The sequence below is a fragment of the Vicugna pacos genome, chromosome 6 (genome assembly GCF_048564905.1).
Source record: "Vicugna pacos chromosome 6, VicPac4, whole genome shotgun sequence".
In the NCBI taxonomy this organism is placed as follows: domain Eukaryota; kingdom Metazoa; phylum Chordata; class Mammalia; order Artiodactyla; family Camelidae; genus Vicugna; species Vicugna pacos.
The window spans coordinates 30020114-30043591 of NC_132992.1; the positions used below are offsets into that span (position 1 = coordinate 30020114).

General features: G+C 34.3%; 3 protein-coding genes and 1 long non-coding RNA gene across 5 annotated transcripts in view; 1 reads left to right on the plus strand and 3 right to left on the minus strand.

The window, feature by feature from the left end:
• The window catches only part of LOC140696851 (uncharacterized), a 513284-nt gene that overhangs the window by 66708 nt on the left and 423098 nt on the right, over positions 1-23478 (plus strand). The gene's annotated exons all lie outside the window — the stretch shown is intronic.
• LOC102533984 (olfactory receptor 4F4) lies at positions 2326-3348 on the minus strand. Its single transcript, XM_006218105.3, has one exon. It carries the CDS (start codon positions 3337-3339, stop codon positions 2401-2403), a length of 939 nt encoding a protein of 312 aa, XP_006218167.3. The 5' UTR covers positions 3340-3348; the 3' UTR covers positions 2326-2400.
• LOC102543951 (olfactory receptor 4F6-like) lies at positions 8176-9150 on the minus strand. Its single transcript, XM_006218139.3, has one exon. It carries the CDS (start codon positions 9112-9114, stop codon positions 8176-8178), a length of 939 nt encoding a protein of 312 aa, XP_006218201.1. The 5' UTR covers positions 9115-9150.
• Positions 18576-19523, minus strand: LOC102544215 (olfactory receptor 4F15-like). The gene has a single exon (XM_031672681.2). It carries the CDS (start codon positions 19512-19514, stop codon positions 18576-18578), a length of 939 nt encoding a protein of 312 aa, XP_031528541.1. The 5' UTR covers positions 19515-19523.

The following is a 23478-nucleotide window of genomic DNA, read 5'->3' on the forward strand; positions in this document are numbered from 1 at the left end:
AGACGTTTAGAATAGTCTCGCTTTTATTCCTTTTTTTAATCTTGTTTCATTCTCACTCCATAAGAAAACATTTTTAATTTTTAAAATTTGTTTATTATTTAAAATATATAAGTAATTATAAAATACATATTTATAGTTATATATACATATAAAGCTAATATACGTATCCCTCTTTTAACATAAAAATTAGCATACTAGAGACATTTTTTCCACTTTACTGTTTTCGCTTAACATATACCTAATTGATTCCCCCAGAATGGTAATTAGAGATATTCTTCACTCATTTTTATAGTTGCTTAAAGTTCCATTGTGTATAATTTATACATATAATTTATGCAGTTCTTATTGATTGTCATTTGAGTATTTTCTATTCTTTTGCTATTAAAAATAATGCTTCAGCAAGTAACTTTGTGCATTGGTTATTTTATATTTTGCAAATGTATCTTTACAGTATAATTAGGATTCCAGGGTAAAAAGTTAGTAACATAGTAATATTTGTAGATATTATCTTGCTGAGAGGTTATACTAGTTTGTATACTCATAAACAATATGTATGAGTCCTTTTCTTCTGTACAGCGTAAACAATAGTTTGTTTTATTAACTACTGATATCAGATATTTGTGTTCTATGTAAAAACTCACATTTCAGTTTAATTTTACTCTGCATATAATCTTAGCATGACAGATTAAACATTTTTCACGTAACTTAAGGTTCATTTATATCTCCTTATGTATGAACCATAAATTCATGACTTCTGCCAATCTTTCTATGTTTCTTGGTGTTTTTTGTTAGAAGTTCTTTAAAACCGTAGCTCTGTTCTTTGTGATTGAGGTTTTAATGCTTTCCCGTAGAATCTCATTTATCTTTTCTCACAGTTTTATCATGCATTTACAGTATTACTCTTATGCAGTCAATATTATCAGTCTTTATTGTATTTGTAGATTACAAAGATACTTATATTTTCTCATAATCTAATAGTTGTATAGTTTAAAAATACTTATGCTTTCGCTCATTTAGAAATTTTCTTGGCATACAGTGTGAAGAATAGACCCAATATATCTTTTTCCATATTGCTATTCAGTTATTCCACCATCACATTAATAGGTCCTTTCTCCACTGACTTGAGATACTGTCATTATTCTATACTAATTTTTTATGTGTTTTTAACCCACTTATGGAGTTTCTATTCTCTTTTTTTTCTGAGGTAAATGTAATTTTAGTTCTCTTATCATCTGATCCTGTTTATTACTTTAAGCCACACTTTAAAAAATTATATTTCTTTTTTACTTAAAATATTTAACCTTCAGTTTTAGCCTGGTTCAGTGATTCTTTCTGGAGAAAGGAGCTATTTTTCAGAATCACCTGTTAAGCTTTTTTTCCAATCTATATTTTCCTCTTCTTCTATGTTGAATTTTTGGCTTGTCTTCCTAGAATGGCAGAGTACATGTGCATGAGTGCACGCCTGCACATAAATATACACTATTCCACTTACAACTACAGTGCCCCCAAAAGAGCATCTGTTAAGATTGGAATGTATCAAGTCCCTCATGACTATTGGGATAAGATAAAGGTTGATGAGTTTTGGCTTGTTGATATATAGGATTTATTATAATAATTGTACCTAATATTTATTGAATCCTGAAAATATGCCACAAAAATGTGCTATTTAACTTTTGTGCTTTTACAACTTTTAAAAGTTGACTTATATATATCCATATAACTAAGCATATTTTTTGAGTTAGGTGTATGGCAATTGCTTACTTGATTTTTTTTTTTTTGGCTTTTAAAATAACATTTATTCCTTGAAAGCTAACATGTGCATAATAGGAAACCAAAAAACACAAGAAGCAAAAACAAAGTAATCCATAATCACAAGCAGTTTACAGTTTGATGTGTCCTCCTAGGTCTCATTTGTGTATCTACATAACTAAGCATCCATTTTTATGTAATTAAGATCATACAATTAGGCATCATGCTTTTTCACACATCATGAATATTTACCATTCCAGAGTCCTAAAACTAGCTTACTTGATGCTTTTACAGAAAATGAGGCAAGTAGAAATTTTAATGGTACTGTAAGTCAACTTAGCTTCTGTCCTTCCCTCTATTACCCTAAGACCATTCAGGAAGGCACAGAAGTGTACAAATACTAACATATCTATGCCTTTGATTGTTCTAAGAATTAGTGAGATAGTATTTTCAAAGTCTAATATTAACTTGATATCTGTATTCAAAAATATAACAAGATTGTCAGAGGAAAAATTAAGGCTGTGTATGTGAACGTTCTTTGACAATTGGTAGGGAATATGAAAATGGTCTAATTTGCATGAGATTTATTAAGTAATTTATCAACTTTGTGCTATGTCATTATCTCTGATTATTCACACAGTTGTAGGAGGTCTAAGACTTTATCCTAGAATTCATATTCCATTTTCTCAGTCGTCTCATGGCAGTCTTCATGTCTTTGTTCCTTAGTGTGTATATAATTGGGTTCAAAAGAGGAGTGACCACAGAATAAAACACAGCAAGGAATTTATCTAATGATTTGATAGGAAATGGCCACGCATAAATGAAGATACATGGTCCAAAGAACAAAAGAACTACTGTGATGTGAGCAGTCAGAGTGGACAGAGCCTTGGATGACCTCTCAGAAGGGAGATACTGGATGGTCATGAGGATGACAGTGTATGAGATGATTAGGAGAATAAAAGAACACACAGTGAGCACACCACTGTTAGCAATGACCATGATATCTAACCTATAGGTGTCTGTACAGGCGAGTTTGATGACCCTAGGCAGGTCACAATGAAAGCTATCTACCTCATTGGGACCACAGAAAGGTAAGTTCACAGCAAAGGCCAACTGGCTCACTGAGTGGAGGAAGCCAGTTCCCCATGCAACAGCCACAATGCCAACACATACATTGCCACGCATAATTGTAGTGTAGCGAAGGGGTTTACAGATTGCGACATATCTGTCAAAGGCCATGGCTATAAGGATCACCAGCTCACTCCCACCAAAGAAGTGAAGGAGAAATATCTGAGCAAAGCAGCCCTTGAAAGAGATAACTTTGCGTTTACTGAAAAAGTCAGCAATCATCTTGGGGGCTGTGACTGAGGACAGACACAGATCAATGAGTGAGAGGTTGGCCAGCAGGAAGTACATGGGTGAGTGAAGGTGGGAGTCAGAAGCCACAGTTATGACAATAAGAAGGTTTCCAAACACAATTCCTACATAGAACACAAGAAAGAACACAAATAGGAAAATCTGGAGTTCCTGAGAATTGGATAGTCCCAGGAAAATGAACTCAGTCACCATGGTGTGATTTGTTTCACTCATTGATTCATTCCAGGAAATAGCCTCTGTAGTTACCTTGGAAAAGGGAGTGAGAGGAAAGTCAGTATTATTATATTCAGATTCCTCCTTTCGTGTCATTCTGCTCACACTTGTAATGACATTCTATGGTTTGTTACATAAAGTCTTTCAAAATGCACGCAATCTGAACCCACTATTTTATCTCATATTCCTCTGGATCTGCTTTATAGTCCAGTTATCCATGTCTTCTCAGTGTTTCCAATTATGTCAGGCTTATTCCTAATAAAATACCTTTGTTCATGTTACCCTTTCTGCGAGAGTAAGTCTGCCTTGCATTTATGTCCTTTATCCCTGAACTCCATATTTACAAAAGCTTATTATGACACACATTTTTGAGAAAGTATTTTTAGGGGCCTAGTAGTTTGTCAAACTAATTGTGTGTATGGTTATTAGAAACCTTTCTTCTGTCAAACTAAAACTAATCCTCATTCACAATTTTGCTGTGTGAGGCAATTGCAGTGTTTCTGTTTTGTATGTAGTCTATCCTTGAATTCATCCTCTTTAAAACTTATTTTACTGTTTTTGTGAATGTGAATACTAATTATATTGACTTCTTACAGTTATTATGAATTGCAAATGAAGTAGTAAATTAAGGTATTTTGCACAGTTTTTATATTTAGTAATTGCACAACATACTTAGATAATTGGTAGTAACATTTATCATCTAGTTCATAGAGAAATCCTAGTTCCTCAATAATTATTTAAATTGTTACTTGTATTCTAGAAATGACAATAATAGCAAGATTACAGTTGCCTCTATCCCTCTGTTACCATGTCTTTAAAATGAGTGTACTGGGTCAAAATTTTACAAAATCCCAACTAGTCCAAAACTCTGTGAGTTTTGACGGAGGGACACAATTCCAAAATAATTTTCATCATCTCTTAGAAGCTTGGATAGAAACATGAAAACTCAGACAAATGTAGTGATTCAGCCTTAGGGGACGTTTAAATTTGAGGAATCTAAAAGAGAAACAAGGATTTATAAGAACCTGTAGTGGATAGAATTTATACTTAGCATTTGGCAATATAAAGATATTTAGAGGAAAAAGAATCCAAAGTAAGATGAAAAACAGAAATAAAATAACAGAAAAATTAGATTTAAAAATGAGGGAAAGAGGATAAAAGAAAGGGAATGACAAAAAGTGAGGAAAATGTTTGCTGAAAGAAAGGGATTTAATGGGAGATGAAATTGAAAAAGGATTCTGGAATGCCTACTAAAGGATTTGTGTTTTATTTTGTAGAAGTGAAGAAGTATTGAAGAATAGTGAGTGATTATTTAATATATTTCTAACAAATGGTAAATAGTTAATACATAATAGTCATTATTAATATATTGACAATAGAACATGTGAACAGGATGTGGGAGATAAAAAAAGATGATGCCAGTGTTTTTATTCTGAGTAATTTTGAGTATGGTAATAGCTTTAATTATTATAATAATTATGATAAGAACTAGTACAGCAATATGTAATATACAGATCACTTTTAGGAGCAGAAGTAAATTTGGAAGGAAGTAAAGGATAATAATAATGCCACATAGAGGTATTGTTGGGGTATTTTTGTAAGTTGCTATCTGCTAAGTAAGAGCCTGAAAAGTGATGGTCATAAGTTGGGAAAGCCACTTCACTTGTGTATTATTGGGTAGAGCAAATAAATACTGTCTAGAAGTTTTGCAGTAAGTGAATGGAATGGTAGCCTGAAGGAGAAGCATGGCCATGAAAATACTTGCAGGATGAGGTGTAGGAGTTAACAGGCAAGGTAGATGTAAAAGAGAGGAATGGAAATCAGTGGTTCCCTGAAAGACATGAGGGGATGGTTACTCATCAAATTTCTTGGGAGAGTAGTATTACTATTTTGTCACTATTTCCTTAATCAGTTATTCCATGGCCCTTGGAAATTACATTTTTCTCTTCTTTATCCATTCCTTAGCCCTATCCACTAAAGCTCCATATTACTGTTTTCAAAGTCCTATAAATATTTAGCAATTTTAATTTTATTTCCAACTATAAAGACAAGTCTAATAGTAAAACAAGTCATAAACATTCACTTTAGTTCTCTTTTGCTTAGCACAGTGATAAATATAATCATACTATTCAATGACAGTAAAGAGGATGGCATTCCTGTGGTGAAATCACTTCTGATGTGACTAGTTAGTTGGAATGTTTCTTTAGATTGAAGGAATGTAATTTAGAATTGACCTTGGATTTTTACTGATATGAAACCATTTCATTTCACTGAGAGAGAAGGACAAACTTGATATTCACATCTCTATAGGTTATATAACAAGGATGATGGTTTTCCAAAGGATTCTTATTTGCAGCAAAAATATTTTCTACCATGGTAACAAGTAAGAATTCAGATATGCTATTCTTCAGCAGAAGGAATTTCTTGCTCACTTAGTTAAGACATCTCATTTCCTAAGTATATGCTACTGAGGAGACAGTGATAATATGAGATCCTTCACCACTGTAATTCTTTCAAAGCTCATCTTTGACTCTTCAAAAATGATTTAATAAATTTTAGAAGTATTGTATATTGCTTCTAAGTTAAACATTAGTTTAGATTTATTAAAGAAGTTCTCCAAAATCTTACACATTGGTTGTAGCAACCATGAAGGGCCAGCTTCAGTTGAACAAGAAAATCCTTCTCTGTGCACACTTGATTAAGCTTAGAAAGTCATCATTTAACAAAACTTAACAAGACTGTTGTTAAATGTTTGTTTTATACATATTTTATCCCTTTTTAAAGAAAAACACCTTGAATCTTTACAAATTTTACTGAAATTGAAGTCAGGAGACTTGGGTGTTCTAGCACAAATTCACTGTGTAAACTCTGTTCGGTCATTCAGAATCTCTGAGCCTTTGTTTTCCTGTTTTTAAAATGAGTTCATTGGATCATAAGCTGTCAAAAAAAAAATCCCCAAATTCTTAAGATTAGGATTTGTACCTTTATGTGAAAGAAAAGTCCAAAACTAGGTTTCACTGGGGTTGCAGGAAGGAGGGAAGTAGATAGATAAGAGAACACTGGATTTGGAGAAATATGGGGAAAGAACCTTTAAACAGAGGGGGGAAGAATAAATTAGCCTAGAAGATTCAGGAGAAGGAATTTACACTTAACAAGACTTGTATAACACTAAGTTGTATATCATAACAAGGGCTATCCTTGTTTACATTCATATTAATTCTTCTAAGTATTTAAGTCAACTTCATGATCCATTTTTCCTGAAGATACCCACACAGTGAATGCTGCATAATGAGTTATTACTAATAGAATGCTACAGTTTGATTAGTTCTGCTAATATATTTCACTTTCATCATTCCACCTACCTCCTTCATAACTGTGAGAGACTACAGCAATTTTCAGAGCAAAGAGTGCAGATTTTTCTTTTATTTGCACTTTCCCTTGAAGCATAAAATTTCCAATAGAATAAAATCTATGTAAATTTTCCTACTTAGTAAATCACTTGGTTAATTAAGAGCCATTTATGAAAATGACCGGAGGCAGGTGAAGCAATCTGGAAATAGCCAGCCTGCACTTTGGGTACTGAGATTAACTCTTATAGTCTCACAAGCTTTCCCTTGAGGAAATATACAACTTTTTTTTTTTTATTTAAGAGCTATTATCACAGTTTCTTGGCTCACTTAGGTATTTTTACTCCATCACTGAATCTGAAGGTAAAATTTTAAAGAATCATAGTAAAACAAATAAGATAAAGTTGTGAAATTAAAATCTAGATTTGTTAACAAGACAATAATAATAATGCTTTAGATTTTATAAAAAAGAAGATAGCTTAGAATTTGTATAGAAAATATCGGAAAAATACTTTGACCAATAATAAGAAAGTCTCACTTCTTATCATTTATCATTTTATTGAGCAGCTTTAATTACCGTGCAGTGGTTAAAATTGAGCTGAGTTACCACAATTGATGGTCCTTAAATCAGTCATAGAAAAGCAGCCAAGTGATTTTTCCAATGTGTTCCTTGATCACCAGACTTTACCTGAAGGATGTCAATCATCTTCTTTGTCCTAAGTACCCCTAGCTTACGAACGATCATGTTAAATAAGCTGAGACCTGAGTAGGATACCCTCCTCTAGGAAATAAGTCCCTTAAATACTTTTAGAATTATAGATACCTTTGTAAAGTGAATCAAGAAATGCTTTGAATAAAACTGTTGAAAAAAAGGGTTATAGGCAAATTTTGCATAATGTAAAGATCAGAGTCTATTTCTAAAATAACAGTGTACAAAATACATTAATAATCAAAGCCTGACAACGGTTCTTAAGAGTTTTAACATAGTGTCACAGTGTTTATCTTCCTTTTTATCTAACTTAAAGTACAATTAGCATGAGAATTGTTTCCTCCTTAATTTTAATGTCTGCTGGTTTACATAAACCCATATTTTATCCATTGGATCCACATAATTTCCATAAGAAATATTAATTGATATCCAGTGATGCTTATTATCAATATGAAGATACTGATAAAGTTAAATTATATATATGTACATGTATATATTTACATGTAGATGTAAAATAGCTACATTAAAATTGAATGTAGCCATTGGTGCTAAAGTTTAGGTTTGTAGCTTAGTCAGAAATATATAACACTATTTTTTATGATTAACAAAATTGCTTCAACTCTATGTAAATGAAATTCTTTGTTTCAATACTTCCTTTTCTGTAGACTTCCAGTTTTTGAAGGCGATAATGAACATGTGCACATTCTGTAATCTTCATGGTGATCACAAGGGTCTTCATGGTCCATGGCATTCATCTTCTGCTCTCATCAATGCAGTCTGTTACATCAGATCTCTAGAACTTACAACCTGTCTGCTTAGCCTTCTCATTGCCACCTTCATCTCTCTGTTCCTTAAAGTATAGATGGCAGGATTTAAGACAGGAGTGACAACAAAGTCCACAATGGCAAAAAATATATCTAGTGACTTAGTAGGGAAAGGCCACACATAGAGAAACATGCATGGAAGGAAAAACAGAAACACTACAGTGATGTGAGCTGACAGAGTGAAGAATGCTCTGGATAAATCCTTTGAAGAATATTGTCGGACAGTGACCAGAATAAAGATGTATGATGCAATTAAGAGAAGGAAGGTACCCATAGATATGAAGCCACTGTTGGCAGTGACCACAAATTCTAGTCCGTAAGTATCTATGCAGGCAAGTTTAATAACCCTAGGAAAATCACAGTAAAAGCTCCCCACATTATTGGGCCCACAGAAAGGTAAATTTACGACAAAAACAAACTGAGACACAGCATGAATCACTCCAATGGTCCAAGCAGCCACTACCAAAAGCATGCACATTTTGGGGTTCATAATAGTTAGATAATGAAGAGGCTTGCAGATTGCTGTGTACCTGTCATATGCCATGGCTATGAGCAGCACCATCTCAACTCCTCCTGTGATGTGGATGAAGAACATTTGTATCATGCAGCTGTGCAAGGAAATGATTTTACAGTCACTGAAAAGATCCGAGATCATCCTAGGAACTGTGGTAGATGAAAGGCCCAGGTCAACTAGTGATAGATTGGCCAGCAGAATATACATGGGGGAGTGTAAGTGAGAGTCAAAAATCACTGTAAATACAATGAAGAGGTTTCCCAGGATAATTCCCACATAGAATGTAGAGAAGAAGAGAAAAAGTAAAAGCTGCATTCCCAAGGATTGTGCAAGTCCCAGTAACACAAATTCAGTTACCACAGAACCATTTACTTGGTCCATTGAATCATAAAGAAGAGAAGACTCAGAAGTGACCTGAAACAAAAGAAAGAATAAATCAACTTAGAGGTACTGAGCACATGGTGTTAAATGTTGATAATTAAAAATTGGTCCTTTTATTTAATTGACAGTGGACAATTTACAAAGTAATGAGAACCCAGGTATAAAAAAATTTAATCCAGCAAAGCTGCACTCAGCAGCAATCTATTGCTTCAAACACTCCCATTTATTCAAATACATGAAGTAATTGGGAAACGTATGACATTAGGAGAGAATGCACAACATGAACTTGAGGAATTTGGGTGAAAGAGAATAATAAAAATTAAAAACAAAAATAAATGTTGAATCCCAGAAAGTTGGAAGAGTGTATAAGAGCATATAAAAATGGTTTAAAAAATAAAAAATGGATAATCTTTAAAAAATATAATCAAGAATAATAAAGTTAGAAATGAGTATAGAAATGTATAATAGCAGTCGCTGTATGTTTCCTACCTGTGTTTAAACACAACCTGCCCCATTAAATTTATAAATTTCTAAGCTTTAGTACAGCAGAGGACCATAAACAAAACAAAAAGACAACCTGTGGGCTGGGAGAAACTACTTGCAAATGACATGAGTGACAAAGGCTTAATTTCCACAATGAACAAACAGCTCATACAACTCAATAACAAAAACCTGAACAACCCAACAAAGAAATTGGCAGAAGACCTAAATAGACATTTCTCTAGTGAAGATATACAGATGGACAATAAGCACATGAAAAGATGCTCAGTATCACCAATTATCAGAGAGGTGCAAACCAAAGTGACAATGAGGTATCACCTCGCACTGGTAAGAATGGCCACCATTAAAAAGTCCACAAACGATAAATGCTGGAGAGGGTGTGGAGAACCGTCTTGTACCATTGGTGGGAATATAATTGGGTGTTCACTATTGAGAACAGTGTGGATATTCCTTAAACAATTGAAAATAGATTTACTTTATTATCCAGCATTCCCATTCCTGGGCATATATTTGGAGAAAACTGTAATTCAAAAAGATACATAGCAGCACTATTTACAATAGCCAAGTTGTGGAAGAAACCTAAGTGTCCATCGACAGATGCTTGGATAAAGAGTATATATGGAATGGAATACTGCTTACCCATAAAAAAGAATGAAATAATGCCATTTGCAGCAACGTGGATAGACCTATAGTTTATCATACTAAGTAAGCCAGAGAAAGACAAGTGTCATATGATACCACTTATACGTGGAATGTTAAAAAAATGACACAAATGAACTTATTTACAAAACAGAAAAAGACTCACAGACACTGAAAACAACCTACAGTTACCAAAGAGAAAAGAGGGGAATATTCAGAGTTTGTGATTAGCAGGTATAAACTACTATATATAAAATAGACAAATAACAAGGTCCTACCGTATAGCACAGGGAGCTATATTCAGCATCTAGTAATAACTTGTAATGAAAAAGAATATGAAAAAGGATATATATATGTATAACTGAATCACTCTGCTGTACACCAGAAACTAACACAACAGTGTAAATCAACTATACTTCAATTTAAAAAACTACCTTAAACCACCACATGAATCATATACTTGAATTTGCAATGTAGAGAGGTGAAAGATTGATATCTTCATAATATAAAAAAGAGTTTAAACCATTTAATAAAACCTCTGAGACCTAACAAATGGACTAATGATAAGAAGAGAGAATTCAGAAATGTAAACTGTATAGGTATACATTTGTGTGTGTGTGTGTATGTGTGTGTGTGTATTTTTAGAAATCACATAAGATAAAATATAATACTATTGTTTTCCTATTATATTAGAAAAAAGGTTTTACAATTATTATCAAAACTGACAAAGGCTCCGTGAAATAGTCACCTTTATATGGTGCCAGAGGAAACATAGACTGATTCAAACATTAAAGAAAATATTTTGAAATCATGAATCAAGAATCTTGAATCCTTATCATTTGTTGCAATAATACTCCTTTTGGAATTCTATTTGTACAGAAAAATTTTTTTGCACAAACATGTTTATCACACTTTACAGTTGGTAAAACTTTGAACAATTTAAATGCCAGTCATTAAGTTTTTTTTTAATGCATGTACATGATGGAAAGTAATATAGTTATTAAAATGAATGTTAATAAAAGTTTATAATAGCATTAGGAAGATTTTTCTTTATAATGTTAAGTGTAATAAAAGTAAATGAATAGCTTAGGACAAAATTTTAAAAACAGTAGTTGATTTAGGTTTTCTTTAGAGCTTTAAAAATCCTTTAGATTTTGAAGTGTTTTTCAGTATGCATGTTATACTAATTGATTTTTTTGATAAAAATGTAAAGAGTATGAAGAGTTAAAGGAAAGATTTATTGAGACTATCTGAAAAGAAAGATTGACTTATAATTATCAGAAGACAAACTAAGTGAGGAAGTAAAGGACTCTTAATAATTTGTTTCATCCAATCAGCCCTTTTTTAAAACTGTCAGAAATTGATTCATAAATGCTATTATTAAGGGGGGTGGGATATAGCTAAATAAGCAAAGGGTCCTGATTAAACTTCTTGGAGTTTGTATCAAACTATCGTGAAGTTGAAACCTCTTGAGGTATTCCATTCAAGTAATTGACAAAGCATCTCCTCTGTTTCACTTTGCCAGGGTTGGCTTTTTGAAATGAATTCAGGTAATCATGAAATAACTATAAGGAAAATAGATGTTCTGGTGGTTTCATCCCATTCTGAGTGAGCAAGATTAGTATGTTGCAATGGGAAATATTAAGAGTGGTGCATTATAGAGTTGAGAAGGTCATTCCTGGAAGATTTCATGGTGATACCCTCTACTCTGCTTAGCATAAGGTGTTTGATGACTTCCTGATCTCACCATCCAATTCAGTGTTTTTGGAGAAGTAAAGTTGAAGCTGGAGCATCGTGTTGACTGCTTAAGATCCAATTTTTATTCTGTAAAACTAAAATGAAATACACAAACCCAATTCTTCAGGACTGTCAACATGCAATTGGGTGTTTCATCTTATAAAAACAAATAAAATCTCTAAATTAATTTGTCAGATTTGGAAATTTCCATTACTATTAGGTTAGTACTGCTGAAGTGGCATTTGTCTTGGAGTGCAAATGATAATTAAGATTTTTAAACAGGAAACTCCCACATTATATAAGCCTGTCAGCCTAAAGACTAAAATCTTTCCTTTATAAAATATGATTTAATTTATTTATAACTTTTAGTCATTCTAAAATGGGATAATCACAATACAAATATTGGAACATGAGCAGAGTTAAGGTGGTGGAATCAGAGTCAGTAGCATGTTTAAGGGCAGGAAAGAAGACCCGAAGAAAGAGAAAGAGTGAAGATGGGTTAGAAAGAGAGTAGGAGAATAAAAGTAGGGCAGGGAAGGGAATAAGAAGAATCCTAAAGGACAAATAAGGAGGATAAAACGATGGTTAAAAGAGGCATCGGTAGAACATTGCACATCTTTGCTTAGGTTGCCTGTCATGGTTTTAATCAACACACATCAATACATTATTAAGAGTATTAATAATGTATTAATATATTATTAACCCAAGAACTTATTTGGGTTCTCATTTACTGTTTTAGTATATTTTGACTGGAAGGATGGAAAGTAATAGTAAAACTGTAGGGAAAATGGTCACAGATACGAAGAAAAGTTAAGACCTTAAACATATGAGCAATGGCTGTGGCAATGGGGTTTGCTAGAATGGAGTGGGTAGTTGGGCATGGTGGTTCAGCTGACAGGTGAGCCACCTCTGAGATACTAGGATGTAACTGATCAGCCTCCAGTCAGTATTTCACTTTCCCTAGTTCTAATATTTATAGCTTTTTGTAAGTGTTAAATTTAAAGTTCATTATGTAGGGACACTACTTTGTCCAACACTGTATCACTTGACTGAAGCAGACTGACACATAGAGAAAGCTCCAGGAATATTTGAAGAATCAATTGTCTGGAAATAGGTACTAAATTGTTCATATAAGAAACAAAATAATAGTCCTCACATATATAGAGAGAAATTGAATTTAATAATAGCTTCTCTACAAGCTTGTACTTCCTGGTGATAACCCAGTCATATATAGAATAACATGGGTATTTAGGTAAGTGAAGACGGTCCCACTCTTTCTGGTATAAATATCTGGAATTAGTATGTATCATTGTTGGAGAAGTCTTGATGACCTAGAGAGCTTGTTTGGAGAAAAAGGACACACACTTGGTTTCTCCGCCTTCTTAGGAAACACTGGTGACTGTGTGTTCCCAGGAGTTCTTCAGAAGCCAAGTCCCCATAGAATTTACTGTCTCTGCTGTTGGAAATTTAAAATTTATCAATTATTTAGGGCCTGGAGAGATACATCTTTAAACAGAAAATGTAGATATATATTAAACAGAAAAGATTATTGGAATTGCAGGTTTGTGTAGAGTGGGAAAGAACTTTGAGATTATCTTGTCCAGTTACTTCATTCTCCAGATAAACAGCCCAGTGAGATTAAATGGATAGCGAGTGTATTCACAGCAGTGCATTCATAGAGCCAGCACTAGAAGTCAGACTAACTTCCAGTCCAGTAGTCTTCCTCAATCATCCTCTATACCTGCTTAATAGAAAAACTCATTAAAAAGCCATGATTATTTATATTTGATAGGATCACTCTAACCTAATTAGAAGAGCCCTATTCACCCCTGAGTTCTCTTTTCATTTAAAATAAAATCAGCCTTCCTTTTCTGGAAGACTATTTCCTTTTTCATTGGATATTACTCCTCATGATCCCCTTTCCTATTTCTTCAAACAACTTGGACAGTCCTTGAACAGATCTGTTTCACAATTTATAGCCCCTAGCACAAGGCCAGGGTTTTTTATTTTTTTTAAATCTGAGTGTAGCCTCTCAACCTAGGCATTGGCTGGAGCCTTCAAATGCAGGGAAAGTAACAGCAAAGTAGAGGGAAACACACTAGAATCCTGGAGGTTGATGACAGATTTCCTTCTATTTTAAAATAGAATTTGGTCCTCAAATAGGGTGGGCATAGGTGAGGCCAGCTGTCTGTTTTACACAAGGGAAAATGAAGTTTAAAAGGAGTTGGAAAACACAAAATCAGAAACATGTGAATCCTAAAAATATCTTCTTAAGGAGATAAATTTAAAATACCAAAGAGTATATGTGTGTGCATGAAATTAATTTTATCAGACAATGCAATTCAGTGATTAAAATTTGATAATGGGAGAGAGATGGTATAAAATAAAAGGACAAAATTATTTCAGGAAGGAGAAAATTTCTGACACAGTATTTTTACAGAGGAGCAGAAATTGAAGGAGGATTGAGAGGGCTAGGGAGAGGGAAGCAGCCACTGCTGGGGCAGTTTTGTAACTTAAAAGTGTCTTTCCTACCTGCCTGTTCAGTCACAGGATGTACATTTTTAGGAGAAGAGAAATTCAGAGAGCTTACTCTTCATTGCAGTAATCACTCCTAACCCGCCCCTGCGCCAAAGACAAAGCTATATATAAGATTCTTCCTAATGGGGAAGTACCTAATTAGCAGCACAAGAGAGTGACCCACTGCTGCTGCAGAGACGGCCAATACCCAGCCCATTATTAGTTTCTCTTGGGGACTAAATCTTCGAGTCACATTGGTTTCCCCAAGAGAGAAATATTGAAAGAACTGCCTGGTGTTGAAACTAGAGGGAAAGAGGGAAGGTTTTGAGGTATTAATGTTGGTTTATATTAAAAAAAAAAACCCTATTTAGGGTGGATGATCTTAGGGTATGAATTGCTTAGAATGACTGAGAAGGTGTGAAAATACATGTCCTGAGTGGATAGGATATTCATAGTACCAAGAATGAAACTTGAAGAAATAAATCTAAACTCTTGATATGCAAAGACAATTCTTATAATTGATAACAGGAGAATAAATTAATCATTTTCCTGTTTTTAATTATAGCAGATGTTTACCTGCAACTGTCTATCTGTGCTTCTAAACTTTGAAATGTTGGGGATGAAGGTCTTGAACGTTTTTGAACTTACCCTTCCTGAGTTGATTGGTTACAAGTCAATTTTGTATTTTATTGGGTCAGTTTCTTAGGAGGTCACAGGAAAACAGATACAAACATAAAAGAGAAAAAATGTAGGGAGTTATTTTGAGTTGTCTGTAATAGAAGCATGTTTACCTGAGAGGGAGATAATCATTCAAAGGACCAGAAACAAGTCATGAATACAAGCCTATTGGATCTCTCTGAAGAAGCTTGGCTTTATCTTTGATGTGTACGTGGAAAAAATCTGATCTCCAGGTTATCATGGAGGCCTCAGTGTGTCAAGGCTCTGTTTGTTTAGAGTTATATTTGTTCTAGAAATGTGTTTCTTTTTCTCCTGTTCAGAAACAAGGAAAAACCATATTCTCTAGAATAGCAGCAGAATGATGGCTGGTCTTAAATTAATTTTTTTAAATAGTGACATTCCAGATTGGTGGAAAATTTCTGCTGTGTCCCTTCTCCTGTCCCTCCCCAGAAGGCCCTTCTGCAATGCTGAGCAGTACAGAGCCCCATCATTCTGCCATGCTAATGTGTTCCTGTCCTGATGTGCCTTACTCTAAGTGGGAGAGGTACTAAGCAAAACAGCATGTTAAGATGAATGGAGGAGAATATAAGCAGAAATAAAGTCCTAGGAAGTGGGCCAGCTAGGCACAGAGCATCTCCTGGGGCTATTTAAGGACTGTCTCCTGGGGCACGGATGAGACGTTTACTTGGCAGTGAAGAAGGGTCCTATGCCAGAGGAGGAGGACTTGTTAATGCAGAGTCTGTGAGACCTAGGAGTTTCAGAGAGGTCTGAGACCAGTGATTTACAGGCTGCCTCAGCTCAGATTGGCTCAAGATTTGAACTAGACAAGCCTGCAAAAAGAACTGATCAGTAGGTTTCACAATACATTTCAGTTTTACTTGAGGAGATAGAGGCAGAGAACATTAAGAAGAGAAAAGGAGAAAGAAAAGGGGAAGAAGTTCTTTAATCCTATGGTTTTTGATTAAATGTAAAAAGAAAGCCCAAACACTATGCCACAAATTATTCTCATTGCTAGCTTATTACTCTGTTGGGTTTATTCACTCATTTAATGATAAATGTTTATTGAACCTTTTCTATACTGTTACTGGTGTTAGTAAACATGATGGGCACAGGCCCCTTTTTACAGAATTTAATACGTAATGAAGAAGAAATACATTATATAAGAAATTATGAGTGTAATTCATGTTACGAAAGTCGTAATAGGGAGTGCTATAATAATACACAATGAAAGGAGAACTTCTGGACCCAGATTTGAGGAATTTTTCCCTGGCAAAATGATGTTGAAACTGAGATTTGAAGAATGAATAGATGTTAATAAGTGACGCATGAAGGACAGGTGCTTCAGACACAGTGATTAGCCATTGCAGTCTCAGAGGTGAGAGAGTTTGAAGTTTTTAGGCAAGTAAAAAACCCATCACATTGGCTCTGGAATTGCAGGGAGAGAGCATGTTGTTCTCTGAGGCTGGAGAAGGGGCAGGAGACCAGGTCTCAGATGGCCTGATAAACTTCGAAATGGAGTTAGTGTTTTAATTCAAGGGCAGTGGCAAGTATGTGAAAGGTCTTAAGTATTAAACATATTTAGATTTGTATTTTTTAAAAATCTCTTTTATTAAGATGAATATATTGGGAATTAAGGAAAATAAGATTTGAAGTTTGGAGAACAGATAGCTAACTTAATATTCTATTCCAAAAATGACATGAGAAGCCTCCAACAAGAATGGTGATATTGTACAAGAAAATAAGGACACATATTTAAGAGGTGTTTATAAGGTGGAATTAATAGAATTTGCTGATTTATTGAATATTGCAGATCAGAGGGAGGGAGGCGTCTATTATTACTCCTGATTTTGAGTTGAGCAACTGGGTAAACATTGGTGCTATTTATTGTGACTGGGGACCTTGAAAGAAAAGTAGGTTTGAGGAGGAGACAATTAGTTTAGTTTTAGACTTGTTGAGTGGAATTTGCCTGAAAAGCATCCAAGTAAGTAGACTAGAAACTCAAGAAATAGTACCCTAGCTTTGATAGAACTTAGCTAAAATCTAGACAGAGTAATTAAAGCCATGGGAATGGATGCCACCTAGGGACAGAATATAAAGTGAGAACAGGCCAAAGGTGCAGTTCTGAGGAATATTTATTTGTTGTTTGAGCAGATGAGGGAAATTCAACTGATACTGGGGAAGAATTACCCAAGAGGTAGGAGGAAGACCAGGAGATGGTAGTGCTTCAGAAGCCCAGTAGAGTATTTGAAGCAGGGAGCTGTCAGCAATAATTTAGTAAAAAAGAAATTACTGTTCAGATGAGTAACAAAGCATTAAAAAGAAGTATTAATGACTTATTTATATAGAGGAGGCCAGAGATGTTATTGCAAAGATTTCTGGAGAAATACAAGACAAAAAACTCCACATTAGTTTCTTTTAATTGAGAAGATTTTATTTACAGAGTAGTAGAAACAAATACATGAAAAAGTTATGTGTAACTTCAATAAAGCCTTTATTTCAAATGTAGAAATCTTTAATTAAATTGAATATGCCTCACCATTTTTGGTTTTACTCTTATCCAAGGCTATCAAATGCTGATAGTAAATCTACGGGAGGATTTTTTTTTTTTTTTGATTGACTAAGAAGCCATGTTCAAACACACATCCTAGGATGATTATTCTCTCGTGAAACAGCTATTATTTCTATGCCTTTTTAAAGAATAAACTGGGATGATTGAATATTAGAAGGCATTTATTTTCAAAACAACAGTGAAGAAGAAAAAAGTGCAAAAATCTCTGGTCTATATTTATCTAAAGAATTGTTTCTGTTATAGGAATTCTCTACCTGAAGTCACTCAAATTTAAATACAAAATTGAAATAGCACCCAAAACTGAAAAAGCTCAGGATATAGTCAGGTTTGAGTTCATGGTTTAACATAAGTAATACATAGTTGATTTTATTCTTATTCTAAGTTAAACTAAAATTAAAATAGAAATTTAAAAAATATACTTTATTTATTTGTGATTTACCCAAACTCACATTTTATCTATTGAGTCCACAAGCTTATAGTGATACATATTTACCCATTTTTGAGGTATTTATTTATAATTGAGAGTAATTATAATTAATAAGTCCCAAAAATTGTCACCCAGAAAATGATATTTGAATGTTAAGTTTACATCTGGAAATCATCTCACTTTTCTCATCTCTCTTCTCCATAAAAGTAGATGAAGTCAATTTATTCTCTGTGATCGGCAAAATAAAGTCATCTCTGACTTGATAGTCAATTTCTGCAGGTGTACCTTTGTTGAACTCTCCAAGTAGTAATTCTTACCATCTTAAAGGTGAGTCACGTGACTCAGTGTTTTTGGAGAGCCTGAAGCATCTATACTCTAGATCTGCGCTATTCATTATGAAATCCCACCAGAACCTACAATCCGTTTGCCCAGTCTTCTCATGGCAACTCTCATGTCTTTGTTTCTTAATGTATAGATAGCAGGATTTAAGACAGGGGTGATGGCAAAGACAACAATAAACAAATACTTATCCAGTGCTGTTGTAGAGAAAGGCCACACATAGAGAAACATGCATGGCATGAAAAATAAAATTACTACAGTGATATGAGCTGACAGTGTGACAAACGCTTTGGATAAATCTCCTGAAGAACGTTTCCAGACAGTGACCAAAATGAAAATGTAGGATATAATTAAAGAGAAGAAGGTAGCCATGGATATAAACCCACTGTTAGTGATGATTACGAATTCCAGCTTATAAGTGTCTATACAAGCAAGTTTCATGACCCGAGGTAAATCACAATAAAAACTATCTACTTTATTAGGGCCACAAAAAGGCAAGTTTATGACAAAAGCAAACTGAGATATAGCATGGATTATCCCAACTATCCAGGAAGCCACTACAAAGGAAACACACATTTTGGGGCTCATAATTGTCAGGTAGTGGAGAGGCTTACAGATTGCAGTATACCTATCATATGCCATGGCTATAAGCAGCACCATCTCACCTCCACCCATGACATGAATAAAAAATATCTGTGTCATGCATTTTGGAAAGGAAATGATGTTGCAGTCCGTGAAAAGATCAGAGATCATTTTGGGTACCGTGGTAGAGGAAAGACCTAGATCAAGAATAGAGAGGTTGGCCAATAGGAAGTACATGGGGGAGTGTAAATGAGAGTCAATAATTACTGTGAACACAACAAAGAGGTTTCCCAGGATAATTCCCATGTAGAACACAAAGAAGAACCAAAAGAGGAAAAGATGCATCTCCCATGAATTTGAAAGTCCAATTAATACAATTTCAGATACCACAGAGTCATTTACTCCATCCATTGATTCAGTCAATAGAAAAGTTGAAATATTCTGAGGGTAGAAAATAATAAAGAATTGAGAAATATGGGTATCATTTCAAACATTAATATCTTGTTTGCCCATCAATGATTCTGTGGGAAATATGTTACAAGTACCAATATGTTGAAGTTAGAAAACATATAGTGAGGGCAACTGAAAAGAAGATAAATGAATAGGAGAAATGAGGCAATCAAAAGGTAGACCAGAGAAACAAGAAAAGAAATCTTGGGGATATAACAGGTAAGGTGGAGGAATTAGGAGCAGAGTAACATTTTCCTAGCCAAGAGCTTCTTTACCAACTTTATTGTACAATAATAATACTGGCTTCTTTAGTCTTGTTTGTATATATTTACCATAACACCTTTCATGTCATAAATAATCAGCCATATTTGGAGTGTTCAAACTATTAATCACATTTGTCCATACACACTTTAGGAGAATGCACTCTGATTATTCTTTCACTTTACACTTGGGAAATCTTATGCATGAATCACACATAGAATAGTGACCAACCAATGAGGGAACAAATGTGGAACTGAAGAGGGATGGTAGCATACATTGAAAAGCCTTACTTCTCTGATAATCCAGTATTTATGATTGCAGCCAATCACTTGGAGAATTAAGATACACTTTAAATCAAGGGGGAACTCCAAACTCCGAAGATGGAGTGTCAGAAGACTCAAAAAGAGGACTTCTCACTACTTTAGAATTGAGAAAGATTTTGAGAGCTCTGTTCTAGGAGTAATGACTGGCAATTCAAACATGAAACAGAAATACTGGTGTTCTTCACTGAAATAAAATATTTAGTCATGATGCAAATAAGTAGAAATTTTGAGGATGTTTATCTATAACATACATTTGAATCTGTTCATTATCTAATCTGAAGTGAAAAGATAGAAGTACATTGAAAAAAGATAAGATGTGAGAAGATATGCAGAAAGGGGCTATTGGTAAGATTGATACCAAAATGAATGTGGCCCTTATAAATGATGCAAATTTAGATTTGTTGACATGTCTGCTAAATTATTAAGTGGCAAAAATTGGTTACAAGTAGGTGTCTTATGTGATATGCTCTTGATATGTAAACACTACAAAACATGTAAGTATATATGTTAATATCTCAAGAAGATCATTTTGAATAATGACACTTAAGGTAATTTTAATATTAAAAAGTTTGAACATCTGTATTTTATATTTTCCTTTGTTGGCCATGTGTTATAAAAAATTATGAAAAGGAAAAGAAAGGAAAGCAACAGGAGAGAAAGAAGGGCAAGAAAAGGAAAAAGAAGAACGCTGAGAATTAAGGAATGAGTGAAATATGCATATATGTGATAGAGGTAGAATATTATTATTCTTTCTGGCACAAGTTTCATAGTTTTATTAGTCCTTGTTAAACCACCGTTTCTTAGACAGTGGATGAAAATTACTTGGTGTACTATGAAGGAAACTTGGGTGTTTTATGCCGTATTTGGACCAGATATGTACATGCTTCCTTGTTTAGACAAAAATTAATATTTGTGAAATTTTTATAGGATCCTGATGTGTCTGTTACTTGGAACAGACAAATCATACACTGAAAACAGTAGGAAAGCACTAATATAAGCCACCCCTTTAATGTGCCAACTGAATTTTATTATTTCTAATATTCCCTTACATTTTCTAAAACAGATAAGACTGACTGAAGAAATATGTCTAAAGAGAAAAGCTAAAAATGTGAGGTAAAATCAGGCTTACTCATAACTGTGCATGTTGTGCTGATTAACCTGTTTAAAGAGGATTCCATCTTCTGTTCAAGGCTTATCAGGAATTGGTTCTAACAGTTAGTTAATCCTGAAATACTGAGTTCATGCTTAGAGCATGAGGGAAGAGTATATTGAAACCAGTTAAAAATGGTTAGTTCTTTTGTTTTCTTAGAAAACATTAAAGAATCAGAAAATCTCCAGAGGCAGAGCCTCATGAGTTGATTGCTATCCCCACTGGATATTTTGGCTTTAACATTCAGAACGTGGGAAACTTTTCAAGTAGGTAATGCATAAAATAAGATAGAATGTAGGTCTTCTGTAGTGATTGAAAATTCCCCCTCCTCTAAGGACCAAGAGCAATTATAACCACCCTAAGACTGAAAACCCAAAGTAGCAAAGCTGTTTAAAACTCATTTTGCCAATGTCCTGTTCACTGATGTACTATATTCACTAATTTTTAAAAATGTCTACTTTTAACCACCTTAGCTCACTTGTTATAGAGGTCCTTTTCAGAACCAATGGACACCATGTTCATTTTTATCATTCTCCCTTTAATTCTGGACCCAGTCATTGGTTCATATCATCAGATGCTTTATCAGATATCCCAAGAGGAGAGAACTGACTGCCCTCAGCATTCTATACATGAGGGCAGAGAATCACTTCCATTGGTGTAATCTTTTAGGAGCATGGGTGGGAATGGAATGGGCAAGACACGGATATATTTGGTCCCCACTACGGGAAATATGAAGTGTCATGTAAAGTAATGAAGAAAGTGGTGAGAGAGACAAGATCCTTGAGATACTAACTTACCAAAGAGAGACATTGTAAATGTCAGTGCTTTCAGGAGTATCTCCATCTTCAGGCATAATATACTTTGGTCATTAAAACAGCAAGAATGGTACCCAAAGGACTGGAATACTGGAGACAGAAGGAAATGAAGAGAAAAAATGGAAGAGAAATATAAGGAGAGAGAGATGCCTGGGATATTGCTCAACATAAAAGGGGCTTTTTTATGACCTACCTCTTCTCTTCTAGGTTGTGCAGCAGCATTTGTAGAAACTTAATAATTTTGATTTCTTCTTTGTGGTGTAATCATCTCCAGGACAAAAATATATAAGTTCCTTCCCAGTGAGAATACAGTTAATTAGGAACACTAGGTATTGGTGACCCACTGGCACTTCTGAGATCCCGAAAAACCTGGTTTTTATTGATTTCTCCTGGGAACCAGGTTCTACAAGTCATGCTAATTTTCCCAAGAGAAAAAATATCAGAAGAATTACTTGGTGATGAGAAGTTAGAAAAGATAGAAGAATTAAGAGTATCTCCTGTATATTGGGAGAGATAATGTGCTGGGTGGGTGAGAAATAAGCACCATTTAAAGGAGAGAGTGTAGAACCACGAGCTGATTAGTTTCTGAGGTGGGGAAGGGTGAGAAGTCATTCACAGTTCTTGCTGATGCTCTCATTCATGGAGTGGGAGAGAATGAGCCCCATGTATCAATATATTTTCCCAGAAACAAGCAAGAGGCTTTATGAAGGGGGTTATTCCCATAAACATTCTTGATTCATTCCCATTCAACAATTTTTACCTACTAACTGACATGTAGATGGCCAACAGACTCTTGAAAAGTTGCTCAGCATCACTAATCATCAGGGAAATGTAAATCAAAACAACAAAGATAATCACCTCATGCCTGTCAGAATGGTTATCATCAAAAAGACATGAAATACAAGCTCTGTCATAGATGTGGGGAAAAGGGAACCCATCTGCATTGTTTGTGGGAATTTAAGTTGGTGCAGCCCTTATGAAAAACATCATGGAGTTTCCTCAAAGTTAAAACTAGAACTATCATATAATCCATAAATTTCATTTTGGGGAATACAACCAAAGGACACAAAAACAGTAGTTCAAAAAGATATCTGCACCTCCAAGTTTATAGCAGCATTTTTTTTTTATAATAGCCGAGATGTGAAAACAACTTAAGTGTCCACTGACGAATGAATGAATAAAGCAATTGTGGTACATATAGATGTCGCTTCATATCTGCAGTTCCACATCTGACGATTTAACCAACCACAGATCAAAATTACTGAAAAAAATTTCAGAAAGTTCTATGAAACAAAACTTCAATTTGCTACATGCAGGCATCTGTTTACAAAAGCATACACATTCTATTCGTTTTTATAAGTAATCTAGAAGATGTA

Coding starts and splice junctions, on each gene's coding strand:
- LOC102544215 (XM_031672681.2), bottom strand. CDS start 19,514: ATGGATGGAGTAAATGACTCTGTGGTATCTGAAATTGTATTAATTGGA.
- LOC102533984 (XM_006218105.3), bottom strand. CDS start 3,339: ATGAGTGAAACAAATCACACCATGGTGACTGAGTTCATTTTCCTGGGA.
- LOC102543951 (XM_006218139.3), bottom strand. CDS start 9,114: ATGGACCAAGTAAATGGTTCTGTGGTAACTGAATTTGTGTTACTGGGA.